This window comes from Neoarius graeffei, chromosome 7, assembly GCF_027579695.1.
Source record: "Neoarius graeffei isolate fNeoGra1 chromosome 7, fNeoGra1.pri, whole genome shotgun sequence".
NCBI classification, from domain to species: Eukaryota; Metazoa; Chordata; class Actinopteri; order Siluriformes; family Ariidae; genus Neoarius; species Neoarius graeffei.
Genome location: NC_083575.1, coordinates 66,279,633 through 66,302,811, shown reverse-complemented (window position 1 = coordinate 66,302,811; position 23,179 = coordinate 66,279,633). Strand labels below are relative to the sequence as shown.

At 40.2% G+C, this 23,179-nt stretch overlaps 1 protein-coding gene across 3 annotated transcripts in view; it reads left to right on the top strand.

Annotated features, from left to right (window-relative positions):
• LOC132889593 (regulator of microtubule dynamics protein 2) overlaps positions 1 to 23,179 on the top strand; it is a 107,725-nt gene that overhangs the window by 8,614 nt on the left and 75,932 nt on the right. For all 3 annotated transcript variants that reach the window (XM_060926259.1, XM_060926258.1, XM_060926260.1), the window contains exon 2: positions 1,184 to 1,606. In XM_060926259.1, coding sequence (XP_060782242.1) covers positions 1,185 to 1,606 — 422 coding nt within the window. In that variant the 5' untranslated portion in view covers position 1,184. The remainder of the gene's footprint in view (positions 1 to 1,183; positions 1,607 to 23,179) is intronic.

The window sequence follows — 23,179 nt, the reverse complement described above, 5'->3', positions numbered from 1 at the left end:
GAAACATATTTCTGAAAGGACTTCAGATAAGTTAACGTTATTCATCTTAGTGTAACTCCGTTTTACATGCTAACTAACAGTGTCCAAGTTAACTAGCCATGTGTTAACGTTAGCCGTGGACAAGGCGATGGCAACTTTGTGGGCAAATCCATAGAAAGTCGTCTGACTAACCAGACCGCATAGCTATTGCAACATTATTGCTAGATCTAAAAGCACAGACAACTTCACTGCAAGCTTTCTCTTGGAATAAAACGTTTATATACCTCAATATGCTTCCGCAGGTTGGATGGCGAGTTTTTATAGGCCGTGATGTGGTTCATTTTCGGCAAACAAAGCAAACATTTAAAATGAAATGAATCTTTAATCCTTTCAGAAAACTGAAACATGGGTTCCAGGTAAAACCATGGGTGCGTGCATTCCCCAGAAGAACCGCCTCCTTACATTCTGCCATCAACTGATCTTGTTCAAATAATGCTGCTGAGAAATCATTGAACTTGATTTTATACAGTCTATGGATGTGACGTGACCCTAGTGATTACTGATGGGCTGTCTCAGTGTCACCTGCGAAAAAACCAATCATGTTTTAGAAAAGAAAAAACATCCACTTTCAAAGCTGCTTTATAGTAACGAGGACCTTGATAGAAATGTAGTGGAGTAAAAAGTACGACATTTGTCTTTCAAATGTAGTGAAGTTAAAGTTATAAGTTTCCAAAAAAAAAATACTCGAATAAAGTACAGATACTCAAAGTGTACTTAAGTACATTTACTTGAGTACTGTACTTCATTACTGTCCACCTCTGGTCTTAATATTCATCTGCTTGTGTGATGAGCAAGAAATTTGACACCACCTATCCTTTCTTTTTTTTCATAAAATCTCAGTTTGTGAGTGAAATGCAATGAAAATTACTACTTTTGGTTGTGAATCTAAAGAAAAATGAGTTGGGAAGCAGGAATCCATCCATCCATCCATCATAGTTACAGTTACACTGCTCTTTTGTCTCCTATCCCTAATAGCCATTTTTTCCTAATGTGTCTTAATGCTGAATACAATTTAGGACAAGGAAGAAAAAAATAGTGTTCCTACAATGTTTTAAACAGTGTCAATATTCGTCTACATAGCCTGTTATATGTTTTTGTATGAAAGTTTCTTTGCTACAGTGAGTATATCTGTTCATATATTTAGGATGGCTCAGGATGGCAAGGTCCTGGCTCTGGGAGTTCTGGCTGGTGCTGCAGGGATCAGCTTGGCAGCTTTTTGGTACCAGAGCCGGAAAGCCACGGTGGGGGTGGCAGGGACAAGTACCTACTATCTGTCAAGCAGCAGAAATGCAGACCAGTTTGGAGGTGGCGTGGCATTGCAAGCAGGTCAGACGGAGGTGCTGGATCGGCTCGGGGCTCTGATTCAGTGTGTGTCAGAGCTAAAAGAGGAGGTGAAGGCCTTGAAGAATGCTCTTCCACACCTGCAGGACCACATCAGAGATGAGTTATCAGGGCGGAGTCGTAAGGCAAGTCCACTGAATAGAACTACGCCCATAAGGAGGAAGAGAGCCAGCGGAGTGGCCAGAGCACAGGGACAGAGTTCAGAGGAAGCAGAAAGCGAAGGAGGGTGAGTGCTTAGCTTCGGTGTCTGTGTGTGGATGAATGTATTATGCACTTGTTAGTAGTGATATTAATAAGATCAGGGCATGATGAACATTTTACAATCAGTCTTATTTATTTATTTATTTATTTATTTATTTATTGCATTTTAATGATGATTAGACACCAAGGCTTTTCTAAAGTCATTAGAACAGGGAGGTATTCAGAAGGGCTGTTCCTTCAACTCTTACTTAAGGCAGGTAGAGAAGGTTTCTGGGTGTGGACAAGTGCTGAATTGCCGAAGTCTTTCCCTCTCCTGTCTGATAATCACATCACTGTTTACATTTAGCCTTTTCCCTCGTTCTCAACTCATCTGCACTTTCATGTTCTGTGCTCACACGCTGCCAGATGGCAGGTGTGAAGCAGTGCCTGGGGGGGTGTATGTGTGTCTGTGTGTGTATGTGTGCATGCGTTGGCAGAATCTCACACTGCAGGCCCAGTCAGCCTCATTTAACCTCACCTCCAATTCCTTGATCATATGCCAGAACAAAATAACATAACAGTCTTTTCATAAAGCATCAGTCATAAAACACAAACTTTTATGACGAGGGAGAATTATTTGATCATACATTTCTGTGTAATAGTTCTTCTCACTTTGCTTTGTATGGAAAAGGGTTTATGAACCTGAAAGATCAAGAACTTCATTGTTCTTAACCCAGGGCTCCATTTACAATTCATGGAATGTTGTGTTGAAAACTGTACATAATCTTTTAGCCCTCATGTTGAACTGGTATACATTATGCTTTGAAATAGACCAGGTCAACATGAGGGCTGCTTTTTTTTTTTTTATCTGTTGGAGCATTACTTCATTATCCACAATGAAAGGCTTGGTTATGAGAATTTATTTTATCTCAAATAGTTAAATAGACTCCAGTTGGCTTTCCTATACCAGTTTAGTCTTTCAAAACATTTTAAAATCTTCCTCGATTTGGGAAACCTGAAAAACAATATGTTCTAATGGCGCATAACTCTGTGTGTGTGTGCACGCGCAACCCCAATTACAAACAAGTTGGGATGCTGTGTAAACGGTCAATGAAAAAGAATGCAATGATTTGCAAATCATGGAAACCCTGTATTAATTGAGTATAGTACAAAGACAACATATCTCATTATCTCTAGCTGCTTTATCCTGTTCTACAGGGTCGCAGGCAAGCTGGAGCCTATCCCAGCTGACTATGGGCAAGAGGCGGGGTACACCCTGGACAAGTCGCCAGGTCATCACAGGGCTGACACATAGACACAGACAACCATTCACACTCACATTCACACCTACGGTCAATTTAGAGTCACCAGTTAACCTAACCTGCATGTCTTTGGACTGTGGGGGAAACCGGAGCACCCGGAGGAAACCCACCCGGACACGGGGAGAGCATGCAAACTCCGCACAGAAAGGCCCTTGCCGGCCACGGGGCTCGAACCCGGACCTTCTTGCTGTGAGGCGACAGCGCTAACCACTACACCACCGTGCCACCCAAAGACAACATATCAAATTTTGAAACTGAGAAATATTATCGTTTTGTGAAAAATTTCTGCTCATTTTGAATTTAATGCCAGCAACACATTTAAAAAAAAGTTGGGACAGGGGCAACAAAAGACTGGCAAAGTTGTGTAACGTTAACAAAAACAAAACTAATTAGGTTGATTGGCAACAGGTCAGTCAAATGATTGGGTATAAAAAGAGAATCCCAGAGAGGCGGAGTCTCTCGGAAGTAAAGATGGGGAGGGGTTCACCTCTCTGTGAAAGACAAATAGTGGGCAAATAGTGCAACAATTTAAGAATAAAGTTCCTCAATGTAAAATTGCAAATAATTACATCACATCAGCTATGGTACATAATATTAAAAGATTCACAGAATCTGGAGAAATCTCTGTATGCAAGAGACAAGGACCAAAACCAACAATGAATGCCCCGTGATCTTCGGGCCCTCAGGAGACACTGCATTAAAAATAGACACTATTCTGCAGTGGAAAGCAATGTATGGGGTCAGAAACACTTCTGAAAACCATCATCTGTGAAAACAGTTCATCACTACATCCACAAATGCGAGTTAAAAGCATATCCAGAAACGTTGCCACCTTCTCTGGGCCTGAGCTCTTTTATTATGGACTGAGGTGAAGTGGAAAATTGTCCCGAGGTCTGATGAATCAAAATCTGAAATTCAATTTGGAAATCATGTACACCGAGTCCTCCAGGCTAAAGAGGAGTGGGACCATCCAGCTTATCAGTGCACAGTTCAAAAGCCAGCATCTGTGATGGTATGAGGGTGCATTAGTACACATGACATGGGTAGCTTGTACATTTGAGAATGCTCCATAAATGCTGAATGATATCTACAGGTTTCAGAGTAACATGCTGCCATCCAGACGATGTCTTGTTCAGGGAAGGCCTTGTTTATTTCACCAAGACAATGCCAAACTGCTTTCTGCACATATTACAACTGCATGGCTCCGTAGTAAGAGAGTCTGGGTGCTAAACTGGCCTGCCTGCAGTCCAGACCTCTCACCCATTTAAAACATTCGGTGCATTAAGAAGTGCAGAATATGACAAAGGAGACCCCGAAGTGTTGAGCAGCTGAAATCCTATAATCAGGCAAGAATGGGACAACACTTCTATTTCAAAACTAAAGCAGTTGGTCTCCTCAGTTCCCAAACGCTTATAGAGTGTTGTTAAAAGTAGATGTTATGCAACACAGTGGTAAACTTGCCCCGTCCCAACGTTTCTGAAATGTGTTGCTGGCATTACTGTAAATTGAAAATGAGCATATATTTTTCAAAAAAACAATACAATTTCTCAGTTTCAACATTTGATACTTTGTACTACTTTCAGTGAAATATAGGGTTATCATGATTTTGCAAATCTTTGTATTCTGTTTTTAGTTTATACAGTGTCCCAGCTTTTTTGGAAGTGGGGGTGTGTATACACACACATTTTATATTATATATGGGGCATGTCGCCACAAAATGAGTCCAGTTGTTCCAAAAAAAAAGAAATTTGTTTTATTGGGTATTCTAAACCTACAGTTAATTAGATTTAATGTTAAATTTGATGCAGCCAATCCAGAGAAATTAGCTAAAATATTTGTGTTATCATCTTAGCAGAAATTCAAGTTTGTAGAAAATCACCTGTAAACTTTGTGATATGTAAATTAATATTAAAAAATATTACACATTTATTTGGCCAACAAAATCCTATTTATATGCTGTTTTACAGAATAATATTTTGGTGATAGATGCATTATCGAGTAAGGAATGTATTTATAGCAAAATTAGAAAAACAATATGTAAGGGGTTTTTTTTTTGTTTGTTTTTCTTTGGGGTTTTTTTTGACACACTTTTTTTCATTTCATTTTGCTATATCTCAATGAAAATTTCCTGCACTGGACTTATTTTGTGGTGATGCCCCATATTGAATATGGAACATATACAGCTTCCACATTCATCTAGAAATTAATTCAAAAAATGACAAATGAAATACTTGTTTAAATTAAACAAGTTATTGAAATATTTGCCAAAATTAACATGAACAAAAGTATGTGGATACGTGATCATGTGTTTGTATGCTGTAGCGTTAAGAATTCCCTTTACTGAAACAGTGATCGCATGCAGTGAAACAAGCCAGAGAATGGATTTTCCAAAAGGAGAGCTAGTGAACAGTCATAAGCTGCTCTGCCAGCAGTGTATAAACTGATAATGTTGTTATTATCCTTTTACACTTCATTTATTCAGCTTTCAGTCACTGCAGCACATGCTTGAAAATTTTTGTAAGTGCTTTCGATCACAAGGACTGTCATATAGTTGATACCGAATCCATAAACCGGCTGTCCCTGTTTTTGAGAGTTATTCTTTTGGCAGATGCTTTTTAGCCAAACTTGCGTCCAGTTGAGCTGAACAGATGAAGGTTAATGGGCCCAACAGTTCAGCTTGGCAGTGCTCAGATTTAAACTCGCAGCTCACAACTTTCTATTTGATAACCCAGGGCATTAACGACTAAGCCATGAATGTGTACGATGTGCTACTTAAAATCAGCACTCATTGGGTTTAAAGTAGTTGGAAGTTTAGCTCTCTACAATTCCATAGACTCATGTGAAAGCAATTTTGCACTAAGTGCTATTTTAACACTTTGGTTTCCATTGTGTGCCATTTCAGTTTTACTGGAAATGCCATAGTTCTGAGCTCATTATACAGGGAGTTTCAAAAAATTTGATATTTGAGATGTAAATATCCCAGAAACTACATAGTCTAGGCAAATGAAACTGAACAGGCTTAATGTTGAGCAATATGAGATTTATTCCTCAAAATTTGAATGAGAAATTCAAAGGTATGCGGATTTCATGAACAGTTTCACAAATTTTCAATATTCGCGAACTTGCTCAACCATCTCTTCCGATGCTGGTGGTCGTCCAGATCCTTTCGCCCTGCACAGACAGCCTTCCTCTTTGAACTTTTTGTGCTGTGTCCAAATCTACATTGCAGCTGGTGCATTTTTAGAGAATTCTCTCATAAATACACGCTGCAGTCTTGTTCGACTGTGCTCAAGCGTACTCTAACACACAAAACGCCTTTTCTTTTCCAGTGAATGGCATTTCTGTACCTAAAAAGATAAAAACATTAAACATAAAATTTTGACCTGTTTCCATACATGCTGCTAAAATTTGAGGTCAATTGAACGAGAATTAGCAAAGTTATTACATTGTGAAGTTATATAAAATTTTTTGAAACACCCTGTATTATTCGTGCCCCTGAAATCAAAATTGGTGTTTGAGCATTTTGTCTCTCAGCATTATGGACACCAATGCAACTGTATTTTCAGAAAGAACTCCAAAAAATTGTTTTGGAGATATTCTTGTTTTAATTTTATAGTTCATCGATTCTGGGAGAAATTATTTTTAAAAAACTAAGGACTCATCCAGTACTCGTCTTCTGTTCATCCAATTAAATGCCCTTGAGAATGTGTACGTGTCCTGTCCCTGGGAGTGGGTTTTTGCGTCACAGTAGCAGCAAACATTGTTCGTTGGTACCTTTTTTGACTGTGCAGCTTCCAGTAAAGTATTTCCTTTTCCAGCTATGCCTTAGCTGAGGAGAAATTTGGTTTGGAGAGGGAGGAGTTTGTGTGAGTTTGTGATTATATGACAGGCATGTGGTGCATCTTGAATGCTATCTCACTGACTGACTTTCAAAATACAGAATAAAATTCTAGGTCTAAAGCCATTTCATAACTTAGAGTCATTGATACAGTCAAGCCAGAAAGTCTACACACCCCTTTCACCTTCTCCACATTTTATTACGTTACAGACTTGTTCTACAATAAATTGAGTTCATTTTTGGTCACAAAATTCTACACAAAATAGCCCATAATGACAAAATGAATATGCAATTTTATTTTACTGGCAAAAATAGGTTATTTAGGGGTTACATATCTATACACACCCTTAACCTAATACTTGGTTTATGCACCTTTTGGCAGCAATTACAGCTTCAAGGCATCTTGGAAAAGGAGCTATGAGCTTGGCACACTTGTTTCTGGACATTTTTGACCATTCCTCTTGGCATATCCTTGCAAGCTCTGTCAGGTTAGATGGGGAGCATCGGTACACAGCCATTTTCAGCTCCTTCCACAGATGTTCAGTTGGATTCAGGTCTGGGCTCTGGCTGGGTCACTCAAGGACATTCACAGACTTTCTCCGAAGCCACTCCTTTGTTCTCTTGGCTGTGTGCTTTGGGTCGTTATGTTGGAAGGTAAACCTTCGCCCCAGTCTAAGGTCCAGAGCGCTCTGGAGCAGGTTTTCTTCAAGGATCTCGGTGTACTTGGCTGCATTCATCTTTCCCTCTATCACGACTAGTCGCCCCGTTCTCGCTGCTGAAAAACATCCCCACGTCATGATTCTGCCACCGCCATGCTTCACTGTAGGGATGGCATTAGCCAGGTGGTGAGCGGTGCCTGGTTTCCTCCAGACATGACGCTTGGTATTCAGGCCAAAAAGTTCAATTTTGGTTCATCAGACCAGAGAATCTTGTTTCTCATGGTTTGAGAGTCCTTTAGGTGACTTTTGGCAAACTCCAAGCAGGCTGTCATGTGCCTTTTTATTAAGGAGTGGTTTCCGTCTGGTCACTCTACCATAAAGGCCTGATTTGTGGAGTGCTGCCTGCATGGGTGATCTTCTGAAAGGTTCTCCCATCTCCACAAGGATATGCTGGAGCTCTGTCAGAGTGACCCTCGGGTTCCTGCTCACCTCCCTGGCCAAGGCCTTCCCCGCTCACTCAGTTTGGCTGGGCGGCCAGGTCTAGGAAGATTCTTGGTGGTTCCAAACTTCTTCCATTTATGAATGATGGTGGCCACTGTGCTCTTTGGGACCTGTAAAGCTGCAGCAATTTTTCTGTACCCTTCTCCAGATCTATGCCTTGATGCAATCCTGTTTGAGGTCTGCAGATAATTCCTTTGACCCCATGGCTTGGAGTTTGCTCTGACATGCACTGTCAACTGTGGGACCTTATATAGGCAGGTGTTGGCAATCCCCAGTCACGTCCAATCAATTGAATTTACCACAAGTGGACTCCAATTAAGTTGTAGAAACATCTCAAGCAGTATCAGTGGAAACAAAATGCACCTCAGCTCACTTTTGGATGTCCTATCAAAGGGTGTGCACACTTGTGTACATATCTTTTACATTTTGATTTTTAATAAATTAGCACAAATGTCTAAAAACCTGCTTTCACTTTGTCATTATGGGCTATTTTGTGTAGAATTTTGTGACCAAAAATGAACTCAATCTATTGTAGAATAAGTCTGTAACATAATAAAACGTGGAGAAGGTGAAAGGGGTGTGCAAACTTTCCGGCTTGACTGTATACAGTATATAGTGAGATTAATTTGGTTGTGTTTTTCTGTAACAACATTCACATTCATCTTTTGTCAAACTGTCTTAAGATTTAAATTTTGCACACCAGGGAGTGTTAAACTGTGCTTTTGGGTCTTTGTTAGGCCAATGATAAACAGGTGGTCACTAATGCAGAAGACACAGATGTTTTGCCTACAAAGATATGATCAATTCGGTAGATATACCTGTAATGTGGGCTATATCTTATCTTATGTTAGAACACCACACACCAGCACGGTCTCTCCACTCATCTCGTGCACCTAACCTTAAGATGCCATTGACATAAGGTACAGTACTTTTCAAGATAGTGTATCCACGACATTTAATTCTCTTCCTAAAGATGTGAGAAACTGTACCAGTTTAAATGAACGATGTCTCCTCAGTAAAAAGTTATTTTTGACTTGTGCATAACAGATGTGCATAGTTTCACATTGCGTTTATATACTGTTTATTATAATTATTTTTTTGTTTCTGTATGCTGTTTTTAGTGTCATTATTTAGATTTCTTTTAGATTGTATGCATGTATAATTTTTGATTATATCCTTAGCCTATTTAAGTGTGTGTTTTTATCTTTGTTTATAGTTTAGAGTGTTTTTAGTGTTGTAAGAGCCAAATTTTGTTTTGGATAATGCTAATAAATTATTATTACATGTGAAGAGTGGAAATGGACAGGTTGTAAAAGGAGTTTCAAAAGTAAAATGTGTGTGAAGTAATGAAAGGAGAGCAGGTGTGTAACTGGATGATTGCTTGAAGATGGAATGTTTCAGCACTTTGAAAAGAATGAGTGTATAAGGTGTGTGTGTGTGTGTGTGTGTGTGTGTGTGTGTGTGTGTGTGTGTGTGTGTGTGTGTGTGTTAGTTAAAGTGAGACAGAGGAGGCAGGATATTTTGGTGGCATACTCAGCAGTTAGAGCACTGCAGGAGCTTGTTGAGGCTTCACCTGATTTGACTTCATCTCCACACATCATATGTGTCCTCTATTGCTTTGCTTTCTTTTTCTCCACACTCATCTTTAAGTGCTTGATTAAAGTTTGATATTGGGTGGGGAAGTTGGCCCTTTTCATAGTGTTAATGAAATGCTAAAGCCCTCTACTTGAATGTTCTCTTTGGTGCTTGACTCAAGTGGGGCTATTATTTTGAGTGTGTGTATGAAGCATGGTATGTTAGAATTAAAATCATTAAGAGGTATGAAGCGTTCTTTATAGAAGTTACTTCAGATGTTTATTTTCATAGGTCTTTGTGTTTTATATACAGTCCCCACTGAAAGTATTAGAACGGCAAGTCCTGAAGACATTTGGGATTGAGATCAAAAGATAAATATGAGACAATAGATCAGAATTTGCTTTTTAATTTCTTGATATTTACTTCTGGATGGAAAACAGCAGCAGTTGATGACAGAAACGTTATTGTAGCTGTGAAGAAAAACACAAAAACCGTGACATTACCACCAACTTCAGCAGGGCAAGGAAGATGATCTCACAATCCACCATTCGAATAAGACTTTCAACACAGAAATATAGAAGCAGTACCACATGATGAAAACTACATCAGCAGTAAGAATCAGAAGGCCTGAATATATATATATATATATATATATATATATATATATATATATATACACACACACACACACACACACACACACACACAGTGGTGCTTGAAAGTTTGTGAACCCTTTAGAATTTTCTATATTTCTGCATAAATATGACCTAAAACATCATCAGGTTTTCACACAAGTCCTAAAAGTAAATAAAGAGAACCCAGTTAAACAAATGAGACAAAAATATTATACTTGGTCATTTATTTACTGAGGAAAATGATCCAATATTACATACTTGTGAATGGCAAAAGTATGTGAACCTTTGCTTTCAGTATCTGGTGTGACCCCCTTGTGCAGCAATAACTGCAACTAAACGTTTCCGGTAACTGTTGATCAGTCCTGCACACCAGCTTGGAGGAATTTTAGCCCATTCCTCCGTACAGAACAGCTTCAACTCTGGGATGTTGGTGGGTTTCCTCACATGAACTGCTCACTTCGGGTCCTTCCACAACATTTCGATTGGATTAAGGTCAGGACTTTAACTTGGTCATTCCAAAACATGAACTTTATTCTTCTTTAACCATTCTTTGGTAGAACGACTTGTGTGCTTAGGGTCGTTGTTTTGCTGCATGACCCACCTTCTCTTGAAATTCAGTTCATGGACAGATGTCCTGACATTTTCCTTTAGAATTTGCTGGTAAAATTCAGAATTCATTGTTCCATCAATGATGGCAAACCGTCCTGGCCCAGATGCAGCAAAACAGGCCCAAACCATGATACTACCACCACCATGTTTCACAGATGAGATAAGGTTCTTATGCTGGAATGCAGTGTTTTCCTTTCTCCAAACATAGCGCTTCTCATTTAAACCAAAAAGTTCTATTTTGGTCTCATCCGTCCACAAAACATTTTTCCAATAGCCTTCTGGCTTGTCGTGATCTTTAGCAAACTGCAGACGAGCAGCAATGTTCTTTTTGGAGAGCAGTGGCTTTCTCCTTGCAACCCTGCCATGCACACCATTGTTGTTCAGTGGTCTCCTGATGGTGGACTCATGAACATTAACATTAGCCAATGTGAGAGAGGTCTTCAGTTACTTAGAAGTTACCCTGGGGTCCTTTGAAACCTCGCTGACTATTACACGCCTTGCTCTTGGAGTGATCTTTGTTGGTCGACCACTCCTGGGGAGGGTAACAATGGTCTTGAATTTCCTCCATTTGTACACAATCTGTCTGACTGTGCATTGGTGGAGTCCAAACTCTTTAGAGATGGTTTTGTAACCTTATCCAGCCTGATGAGCATCAACAATGCTTTTTCTGAGGTCCTCAGAAATCTCCTTTGTTCGTGCCATGATACACTTCTACAAACATGTGTTGTGAAGATCAGACTTTGATAGATCCCTGTTCTTTAAATAAAACAGGGTGCCCACTCATACCTGATTGTCATCCCATTGCTTGAAAACACCTGACTCTAATTTCACCTTCAAATTAACTGCTAATCCTAGGGGTTCACATACTTTTGCCACTCACAGATGTGTAATATTGGATCATTTTCCTCAATAAATAAATGACCAAGTATAATATTTTGTCTCATTTGTTTAACTGGGTTCTCTTTATCTACTTTTAGGACTTGTGTGAAAATCTGATGATGTTTTAGGTCATATTTATGCAGAAATATAGAAAATTCTAAAGGGTTCACAAACTTTCAAGCACCACTGTGTGTGTGTGTGTGTGTGTGTGTGTGTGTGTGTGTTAGTTTTGGTCAGAAGTTTACATACAGTGACATGAATGTCATCTTGAATATGAATGTTATGGCAATATTTGGGCTTTCAGTAATTTCTTTGAACTGTTCTTTTTCTGTGGCAGAATGATTGTACAGCATACATCTTGAATAAAAAAAAAATTTGGTGCACAAGTTTTAATTTCCTTTGGGTTTTCTGAAATCAACACAGGGACAAAATTATACACAGGGTCAAAAATGTACGTGTGTGTGTGTGTGTATGTATGTGTATATATATATATATATATATATATATATATATATATATATATATATATGTATGTGTGTGTATATATATGTGTGTATATATATATATATATATATATATATATATATATATATATATATATATATATATATATGTGTGTGTGTATGTATATGTATGTATATATATATATATATATATATATATATATATATATATATATATATATATAAATAAAATATCAGCTGGATTGTGTGTGTGTGTGTGTGTGTGTATGTGTATATATATATATATATATATATATATATATATATATATATATATATATATATATAAAATTCAAAAAGGTAAACTTTCATATATTCTATATTCATTACATGTAAAGTGAAATATTTAAAGCCTTTTTTGTTTTAATTTTGATGATTATGGCTAATAGCTCATGAAAATCAGAAATCCAGTATCTCAAAGTATTAGAATATTCCCTAGGATCAATCAGAAAAAGGATTTACAATACAGAAATGTCCAACTTCTGAAAAGTATATTCATTTATACACTCAATACTTGGTTGGGGCTCCTTTACCATGAATTACTGTATCAATGCGGTGTGGCATGGAGGTGATCAGTCTGTGGCACTGCTGAGGTGTTATTGAAGCCCAGGTTGCTTTGATAGCGGCCTTCAGCGTATCTGTATTTTTGGGTCGGGTGTTTCTCATCTTCCTCTTGACAATACCCCATAGGTTCTCTATCGGGTTCAGGTCAGGCAAGTTGGCTGGCCAATCAAACACAGTAATATCATGGTCAGCAAACCATTTGGTAGTAGTTTTGGCACTGTGGGTAGGTGCTAAGTCCTGCTGGAAAAGGAAATCAGCATCTCCAAAAAGCTCGTCAGCAGATGGAAGCATGAAGTGCTCTAAAATCTCCTGGTAGATGGCTGTGTTGACTTTGGACTTGATAAAATACAGTGGACCAACACCAGCAGATGACATGGCACCCCAAATCATCACGGACTGTGGTAACTTCACACTGGGCTTCAAGCACCTTGGATTCTGTGCCTCTCCACTCTTCCTCCAGACTCTAGAACCATGATTTCCAAATTAAATGCAAAATGTACTTTCATCTGAAAAGAGGACTTTGGACCATTGAGCAACAGTCCATTTCTTTCTCTCCTTAGCCCAGATAAGACACTTCTGACATTGTCTCTGGCTCAGGAGTAGCTTGATATTAGGAATGCGAAAGTTGTATCCCCTTTCTTGAAGATGTCTGTTCGTGATGGGTCTTGATACACTGACACCAGCCTCAGTCCACTCCTTGTGAAGCTCTCCCAAATTCTTGAATCAACTTTTCTTGACAATCCTCTCAAGACTGCGGCCATCCCTGTTGCTTGTGCACCTTTTCCAGCCACCCTTTTCAGCAATGACCTTTTGTGGTTTTCCCTCCTTGTGGAGGGCATCAGTGATCATCTTCTGGACAACAGTCAAGTCAGCAGTCTTCCCCATGATTGTGGTTGTGTGTACTGAACTAGACCGAGAGATACACTGTGTTCATACTGTTTTACTCAAACTCGAAATATGAGATTCTAATATTTTGAGATTTTTTTGTTTTTGTACTGTATGCCATACTGATTAAAATTAAAATAGAAAAATGCTTGAAACATTTCAGTTTGTGTAATGAGTCTGTAATTTATAACTTTTTCACTTTCTTAAATAACTGATGGAAAATATTGAACTTTTTCACAATATTCTAATTTTTTGAGATGCACTAGTGTGTGTGTGTGTGTGTAAAATCTCAAGCTTCAAACAGTTTTGGACCAAAGTTTAACCTTTACCAAAGTGATGGAAAAGCCAAAGTATGGAGAAAGAAAGTATCTGCTCATGATCCAAAACATACGAGCTCCTCTGTCAGTCACGGTTGAGGTAGTGTCATGGCTTGGTCTTGCATTGCTGCTCATGGAAGGGGTTCACTAATTGATATTGATTATGTAACTCCTGATGGTAGCAGCAGAATGAATTCCAAAGTCTACAGACAGAATTTAGAAGTTTATTAGGAAATTAGTTGTTGTGATTTTTCTCCCCCAGCAGAGGGAGACAAACCAAGAACTCTTCCCAAGCACCAGCAACTAGAGCTGACTGATGGTTCTCCTTGAATTTCATGAAACCCATCTTTCCTTTACTGTGTAGTTATTACACAGCAACAGCAGAGAAGTCAGACATGTGTCTCTCAGCCTCTCTCATTAAAGATCTCTTTCGCTCACTGTGGGATTGTGGAGGATTAAGAAATTCCTCTCCCTGAGGCCCCTTTGCTGACAGAGGCCCAGCCCAGCTGCATCCACCCTCTTAATCCCTGCATCCATTTCCACAGCTTTCTGTCTTTCAGGTCTTTCCAGGAAACTGTACCATACCTGATCCTGGTTAAGACATCCTTAAGTTACACCACTCATAAGGATGAGCAGTGCTACCCTACTATGGGAATACCATGGAATCCTTTTTTTTTTTTTTTTTAAGAGAATCCAAACAGTATTCAGTAGAGATGCATTTACTGACTGCTTTATTAGGAGCATCTTTACACTTGAACATTCATATAATTATCTGGCCAGCCAGTCATGTAGCACTGCATAAAATCAAGATATTCAATTAATGTTCACATCAAACATCATAATTGGGGGGGAAGAAATGTGCAGTCAGTTTCTCTGACTATGTGGCATGGTTGGTGGTACCAGAAGGGCTGATCTGAGTAGCTCAGAAACTGAATAGGAATCTACAGATATAGTAGGCCTAGGCTCTTAGAAACTTGTTCAGTTTTAGCAGGAACGTGCCCACTGAAACCTTAGATTTAGAAGAAGCCGCCATTATTTATCACATACACTCAACCACATTGAAATTCCTCCTCTGCATTTAACCCATCTGAAGCAGTAAACACATGCACATACATACCCAGAGCAGTGAGCAGCTTTGCTACAGTGCCTGGGGAGCAGTTGGGGGTTAGGTGCCTTGCTCAAGGGCACTTCAGCCATGATACGGACATGTTAACCTAACTGCATGTCTTTGAATGGTGGGGAAAACCGGAGCACCCAGAGGAAACCCACACAGACATGGGGAGAACCTGCAAACTCCACACAGAAAGGCCCCCGTCGGCCACTGGGTTCGAACTCAGAACCTTCTTGCTGTGAGGCAACAGTGCTAACCACTACACCACCGTGCTGCCCACAGTGTTCTGAGATGCTTTTTAGCTCATCATGGTTGTAAAAAGTGTTTGAGTTACTGTATGCTTCCTGTTAGCCAGTTTGGCCATTCTCTTCTGACCTCTCTTATCAATCAGTTTCTACCAGCAGAAATGCCATTCACTGGATGTTTTTTGTATTTTGCACCATTTATACTGTAAAGATTGTGTGTGTAAATCACAACAGAGATCAGCAGTTCCTGAAATACTACAGTGGGGCAAAAAAGTATTCAGTCAGCCACCAATTGTGCAAGTTCTCCCACTAAAAAAGATGAGAGAGGCCTGTAATTTTCATCATAGCTACACTTCAACTATGAGAGACAGAATGGGGGGAAAGAATCCAGGAAATCACATTGTAGGATTTTTAATGAATTAATTGGTAAATTCCTCGGTAAAATAAGTATTTGGTCACCTACAAACAAGCAAGATTTCTGGCTCTCACAGACCTGTAACTTTTTCTTTAAGAGGCTCCTCTGTCCTGCACTCGTTACCTGTATTAATGGCACCTGTTTGAACTCGTTATCAGTATAAAAGACACCTGTCCACAACCTCAAACAGTCACACTCCAAACTCCACTATGGCCAAGACCAAAGAGCTGTCAAATGACACCAGAAACAAAATTGTAGACCTGCACCAGGCTGGGAAGACTGAATCTGCAATAGGTAAGCAGCTTGGTGTGAAGAAATCAACTGTGGGAACAATTATTAGAAAATGGAAGACATACAAGACCACTGATAATCTCCCTCGATCTGGGGCTCCACGCAAGATCTCACCCCGTGGGGTCAAAGTGATCACAAGAACGGTGGGCAAAAATCCCAGAACCACACAGGGGACCTAGTGAATGACCTGCAGAGAGCTGGGACCAAAGTAACAAAGGCTACCATCAGTAACACACTACGCCGCCAGGGACTCAAATCCTGCAGTGCCAGACGTGTCCCCCTGCTTAAGCCAGTACATGTCCAGGCCCGTCTGAAGTTTGCTAGAGAGCATTTGGATGATCCAGAAGAGGATTGGGAGAATGTCATAGGGTCAGATGAAACCAAAATAGAACTTTTTGGTAAAAACTCAACTTGTTGTGTTTGGAGGAGAAAGAATGCTGAGTTGCATCCAAAGAACACCATACCTACTGTGAAGCATGGGGGTGGAAACATCATGCTTTGGGGCTATTTTTCTGCAAAGGGACCAGGACGACTGATCCGTGTAAAGGAAAGAATGAATAGGGCCATGTATTGTGAGATTTTGAGTGAAAACCTCCTTCCATTAGCAAGGGCATTGAAGATGAAATGTGGCTGGGTCTTTCAGCATGACAATGATCCCAAACACACTGCCCGGGCAACGAAGGAGTGGCTTCGTAAGAAGCATTTCAAGGTCCTGGAGTGGCCTAGCCAGTCTCCAGATCTCAACACCATAGAAAATCTTTGGAGGGAGTTGAAAGTCCGTGTTGCCCAGCGACAGCCCCAAAACGTCACTGCTCTAGAGGAGATCTGCATGGAAGAATGGGCCAAAATACCAGCAACAGTGTGTGAAAATCTTGTGAAGACTTACAGAAAACATTTGACCTCTGTCATTGCCAACAAAGGGTATATAACAAAGTATTGAGATGAACTTTTGTTATTGACCAAATACTTATTTTCCACCATAATTTGCAAATAAATTCTTTAAAAATCAGACAATGTGATTTTCTGGATTTTTTTTTTTCTCATTTTGTCTCTCATAGTTGAGGTATACCTATGATGAAAATTACAGGCGTCTCTCATCTTTTTAAGTTGGAGAACTTGCACAATTGGTGACTGACTAAATACTTTTTTGCCCCACTGTAAAAGCAGCCTGTCTGCCACCAACAACGATGCCACAATTAAAGTCGCATGGATCATGTTTTCCCTCATTCTGATGTTTGATGTAAACATTAACCAAAGCAAATTGCATGAATGAGTGAGTGGGTGTACCAAAGTGGCTACTGAGTGTATACTTGCATATGGCACTATAGAAAAGGGATAGTTGCTTTAGATATTGGTACATAGCAGGTTTGAGAAGCCATAGCCTAATGGCTCGAGAAGTACAACCCCGATTCCAAAAAAGTTGGGACAAAGTACAAATTGTAAATAAAAACGGAATGCAATGATGTGGAAGTTTCAAAATTCCATATTTTATTCAGAATAGAACATAGATGACATATCATATGTTTAAACTGAGAAAATGTATCATTTAAAGAGAAAAATTAGGTGATTTTAAATTTCATGACAACAACACATCTCAAAAAAGTTGGGACAAGGCCATGTTTACCACTGTGAGACATCCCCTTTTCTCTTTACAACAGTCTGTAAACGTCTGGGGACTGAGGAGAAAAGTTGCTCAAGTTTAGGGATAGGAATGTTAACCCATTCTTGTCTAATGTAGGATTCTAGTTGCTCAACTGTCTTAGGTCTTTTTTGTCGTATCTTCCGTTTTATGATGCGCCAAATGTTTTCTATGGGTGAAAGATCTGGACTGCAGGCTGGCCAGTTCAGTACCCGGACCCTTCTTCTACGCAGCCATGATGCTGTAACTGATGCAGTATGTGGTTTGGCATTGTCATGTTGGAAAATGCAAGGTCTTCCCTGAAAGAGACGTCGTCTGGATGGGAGCACATGTTGCTCTAGAACCTGGATCTACCTTTCAGCATTGATGGTGTCTTTCCAGATGTGTAAGCTGCCCATGCCACACACACTAATGCAACCCCATACCATCAGAGATGCAGGCTTCTGAACTGAGCGCTGATAACAACTCGGGTCGTCTTTCTCCTCTTTAGTCCGAATGACACGGCGTCCCTGATTTCCATAAAGAACTTCAAATTTTGATTCGTCTGACCACAGAGCAATTTTCCACTTTGCCACAGTCCATTTTAAATGAGCCTTGGCCCAGAGAAGACATCTGCGCTTCTGGATCGTATTTAGATACGGCTTCTTCTTTGAACTACAGAGTTTTAGCTGGCAACGGCGGATGGCACGGTGAATTGTGTTCACAGATAATGTTCTCTGGAAACATTCCTGAGCACATTTTGTGATTTCCAATACAGAAGCATGCCTGTATGTGATGCAGTGCTGTCTAAGGGCCCGAAGATCACGGGCACCCAGCATGGTTTTCCGGCCTTCACCCTTATGCACAGAGATTCTTCCAGATTCTCTGAATCTTTTGATGATATTATGCACTGTAGATGATGATATGTTCAAACTCTTTGCAATTTTACACTGTCGAACTCCTTTCTGATATTGCTCCACTATTTGTCGGCGCAGAATTGGGGGGATTGGTGATCCTCTTCCCATCTTTACTTCTGAGAGCCGCTGCCACTCCAAGATGCTCTTTTTATACCCAGTCATGTTAATGACCTATTGTCAATTCACCTAATGAGTTGCAATTTGGTCCTCCAGCTGTTCCGTTTTTGTACCTTTAACTTTTCCAGCCTCTTATTGCCCCTGGCCCAACTTTTTTGAGATGTGTTGCTGTCATGAAATTTCAAATGAGCCAATATTTGGCACGAAATTTCAAAATGTCTCACTTTTGACATCTGATATGTTGTCTATGTTCTATTGTGAATACAATATCAGTTTTTGAGGTTTGTAAATTATTGCATTCCGTTTTTATTTACAATTTGTACTTTGTCCCAACTTTTTTGGAATCAGGGTTGTAGCTTTGGGACCAAAAGGTCATCGGTTCAATTCCCTGGACCAGCAGGAATGGCTGAAGTGCCCTTGAGCAAGGCACCTAACCCCCATCTACTCCTCAGGCTGAATAAGGGTGTCTGTTAAATGCCTGTAATGTAATGAGATGTACATGTATGGTGAGAGAGTAAGATAATTGTCCTGTCTCTCAAACTGAATGTAAATCATTGCATATTTCCACAAACTACACTTGTGGGAATATTCTTGGGAAGGTGAACAACAAGGTGACCACCATCCAAAAAAACATAAACACGCACACAGGATGACATAGCCGATTGATATCATGTTTACTGAGCTCCCATTTAATCTACCTCAGTCAAGAGTAAAAATTATTCTATGCCTTCTGTCCAGGTTTATTATTTGCAATTTTAAAATGAACATAATTAAAGTCACATGGATTATAATCTCATCTCATTATCTCTAGCCGCTTTATCCTTCTACAGGGTCGCAGGCAAGCTGGAGCCTATCCCAGCTGACTACGGGTGAAAGGCAGGGTACACCCTGGACAAGTCGCCAGGTCATCACAGGGTTGACACATAGACACAGACAACCATTCACACTCACATTCACACCTACGGTCAATTTAGAGTCACCAGTTAACCTAACCTGCATGTCTTTGGACTGTGGGGGAAACCGGAGCACCCGGAGGAAACCCACACGGACATGGGGAGAACATGCAAACTCCGCACAGAAAGGCCCTCGCCGGCCATGGGGCTCGAACCCAGACCTTCTTGCTGTGAGGCGACAGCGCTAACCACTACACCACCGTGCCGTCATGGATTATAATGTGGATTATATTTCAAAACTAAGCATCTAAAAGCCTGATTCAGTCTCGCTAACCATCATTCCTTCGTGCTCTGCAGTGTGCGTTCCTGTATAGCATGTCTGTGATCGTTCACCCTTACTCCTGTTTTGTTTTAAGGATTATCTTTCTAAACACGGATAATGGTTTGTTGTTTCAAGCATTTGGAAAGGTTTTTGCATTTGATCCTGCTGCCTATCTCAGCGATTTATGGAATCCCTGTGTGGTGATTCATAAAGTCTGTGCAAATGTTATGTGGTGTTTTGCCTGTATGCAGGATTTCTTCAACAGTTATTTGTCATAACCACCTTTTTCTTGAGTGCCCTGTGACTGATGCTCATAAAGGATGGAAATCCAGTGCTGCTGAATCCTTCATTCTGATTGATCAGAACGTTTAAGTACATTTTCTGTAACAGCAGCTGAGTCAGTAGTGCTCGTTCTAATACATGATCATTTGTATAGTAACAACTTGCATAGGGACGTCTATGGTGAACACTTCACATAGACAGAAATTAAAAACATGAGTAACAAGTGTTGACCGGCAAAACCAACCTCGCCCGGTAGCACTTATGATGAATATAAAGGAAGATCTCATCTCATCTCATTATCTCTAGCTGCTTTATCCTGTTCCACAGGGTCACAGGCAAGCTGGAGCCTATCCCAGCTGACTACGGGCGAAAGGCGGGGCACACCCTGGACAAGTCGCCAGGTCATCACAGGGCTGACACATAGACACAGACAACCATTCACACTCACATTCACACCTACGGTCAATTTAGAGTCACCAGTTAACCTAACCTGCATGTCTTTGGACTGTGGGGGAAACTGGAGCACCCGGAGGAAACCCACGCGGACACGGGGAGAACATGCAAACTCCGCACAGAAAGGCCCTCGCCGTCCACGGGGCTCGAACCTGGACCTTCTTGCTGTGAGGCGACAGCGCTAACCACTACACCACTGTGCCGCCATGAAGGAAGATATCGTGAAAAAAAAAAAGATACCCTATGGGTACATGTGGCTACTGCTTATAAATAAAATTGTTTTCTGATACCATGTCCATACAGTAAATATACACATACTCTATGAGGAGTAGCCACATAGCGTAATCCAAAAATGAGCAATTTAAAAATCGCACAAGTAAAATATACCAAGTGTCTGTACTTTATATTCTTCTACTCTGACAGTGGTGCTTGAAAGTTTGTGAACCCTTTAGAATTTTCTATATTTCTGCATAAATATGACCTAAAACATCATCAGATTTTCACACAAGTCCTAAAAATAGATAAAGAGAACCCAGTTAAACAAATGAGACCAAAATATTATACTTAGTCATTTATTTATTGAGGAAAATGATCCAATATTACATATGTGAGTGGCAAAAGTATGCGAACCTCTAAGATTAGCAGTTAATTTGAAGGTGAAATTAGAGTCAGGTGTTTTCAAGCAATGGGATGACAATCAGGTGTGAGTGGGCACCCTGTTTTATTTAAAGAACAGGGATCTATCAAAGTCTGATCTTCACAACACATGTTTGTGGAAGCGTATCATGGCACGAACAAAGGAGATTTCTGAGGACCTCAGAAAAAGTGTTGTTGATGCTCATCAGGCTGGAAAAGGGTACAAAACCATCTCTAAAGAGTTTGGACTCCTCCAATCCACAGTCAGACAGATTGTGTATAAATGGAGAGAAGTCAAGACCATTGTTACCCTCCCCAGGAGTGGTCGACCAACAAAGATCACTCCAAGAGCAAGGCGTGTAATAGTCGGTGAGGTCACAAAGGACCCCACGGTAACTTCTAAGCAACTGAAGGCCTCTCTCACATTGGCTAATGTTCATGAGTCCACCATCAGGAGAACACTGAACAATGGTATGCATGGCAGGGTTGCAAGGAGAAAGCCACTGCTCTCCAAAAAGAACATTTGCTGCTCATCTGCAGTTTGCAGAAGCTCACATGGACAAGCCAGAAGGCTATTGGAAAAATGTTTTGTGGACGGTTGAGACCAAAATAGAACTTTTTGGTTTAAATGATAAGCATTATGTTTTTGGAGAAAGGAAAACGCTGCATTCCAGCATAAGAACCTTATCCCATCTGTGAAACATGGTGGTGCTAATATCATGGTTTGGGCCTGTTTTGTTGCATCTGGGCCAGGACGACTTGCCATCATTGATGGAACAATGAATTCTGAATTATACCAGCGAATTCTAAAGGAAAATGTTAGGACATCTGTCCATGAACTGAATCTCAAGAGAAGGTGGGTCATGCAGCAAGACGACGACCCTAAGCACACAAGTTGTTCTACCAAAGAATGGTTAAAGAAGAATAAAGTTAATGTTTTGGAATGGCCAAGTCAAAGTCCTGACCTTAATCCAATCGAAATGTTGTGGAAGGACCAGAAGCGAGCAGTTCATGTGAAGAAACCCACCAACATCCCAGAGTTGAAGCTGTTCTGTATGGAGGAACGGGCTAAAATTCCTCCAAGCCGGTGTGCAGGACTGATCAACAGTTACAGGAAACGTTTAGTTGCAGTTATTGCTGCACAAGGGGGTCACACCACATAGTGAAAGCAAAGGTTCACATACTTTTGCCACTCACAGATGTCTAATATTGGATCATTTTCCTCAATAAATAAATGACCAAGTATAATATTTTTGTCTCATTTGTTTAACTGGGTTCTCTTTATCTACTTTTAGGTCTTGTGTGAAAATTTGATGATGTTTTGGGTCATATTTATGCAGAAATATAAAAAATTCTAAAGGGTTCACAAACTTTCAAGCACTACTGTACCTCTTACAGTTTTCGAAACTGAAACCTCCGAACTGAGCCTGGCATACACATGCTGTCACCATGACCCAAACTCTTATTTCCTGGAAATGGCCCAGCACTAGAGCTCAGTGGAATGCACTTTCCCTCTGTAATAAGCATAAACATGTCTGAAAGTGATTTCTTTCGTCTAGTCCATTTATTTCGAATGGTGAACCGAATTGTACGCACTCACTGGCCATTTTAATTGGAACATGTGTGCGCGACTGTTACACTCTTACATTCATCCAGCACGATGACTTGGTGGCTAACACCTCTATATGAGACAGTAGCCACAACAAAAATGATTTTGACATTTTTGGTGACCTTGACCAGATGACCTTCAAAATGTTGGAGGTTCTGTTTGAGACCAATGCCCATCTATCCTGAAAGTTTCATGAAGATTGATCCAGACGTTTTCCCGTAATATAGTTAACAAAAAAAAAAAAAACAAAGAAACCCGACCAAAAACAATACCTCTCCCCGGTGGACTCTGTCCCAGGTGAGGTAATGATTTATGTCGTGAAGTGAGGAGGCATTTATTTGGCATTTTTGTAAGGAGGCTCCAGTGTCAGTGATTTGGAACAATCAGAGGTAAAGATGTAACTTAAAGTGTGGTTGTTGGTGT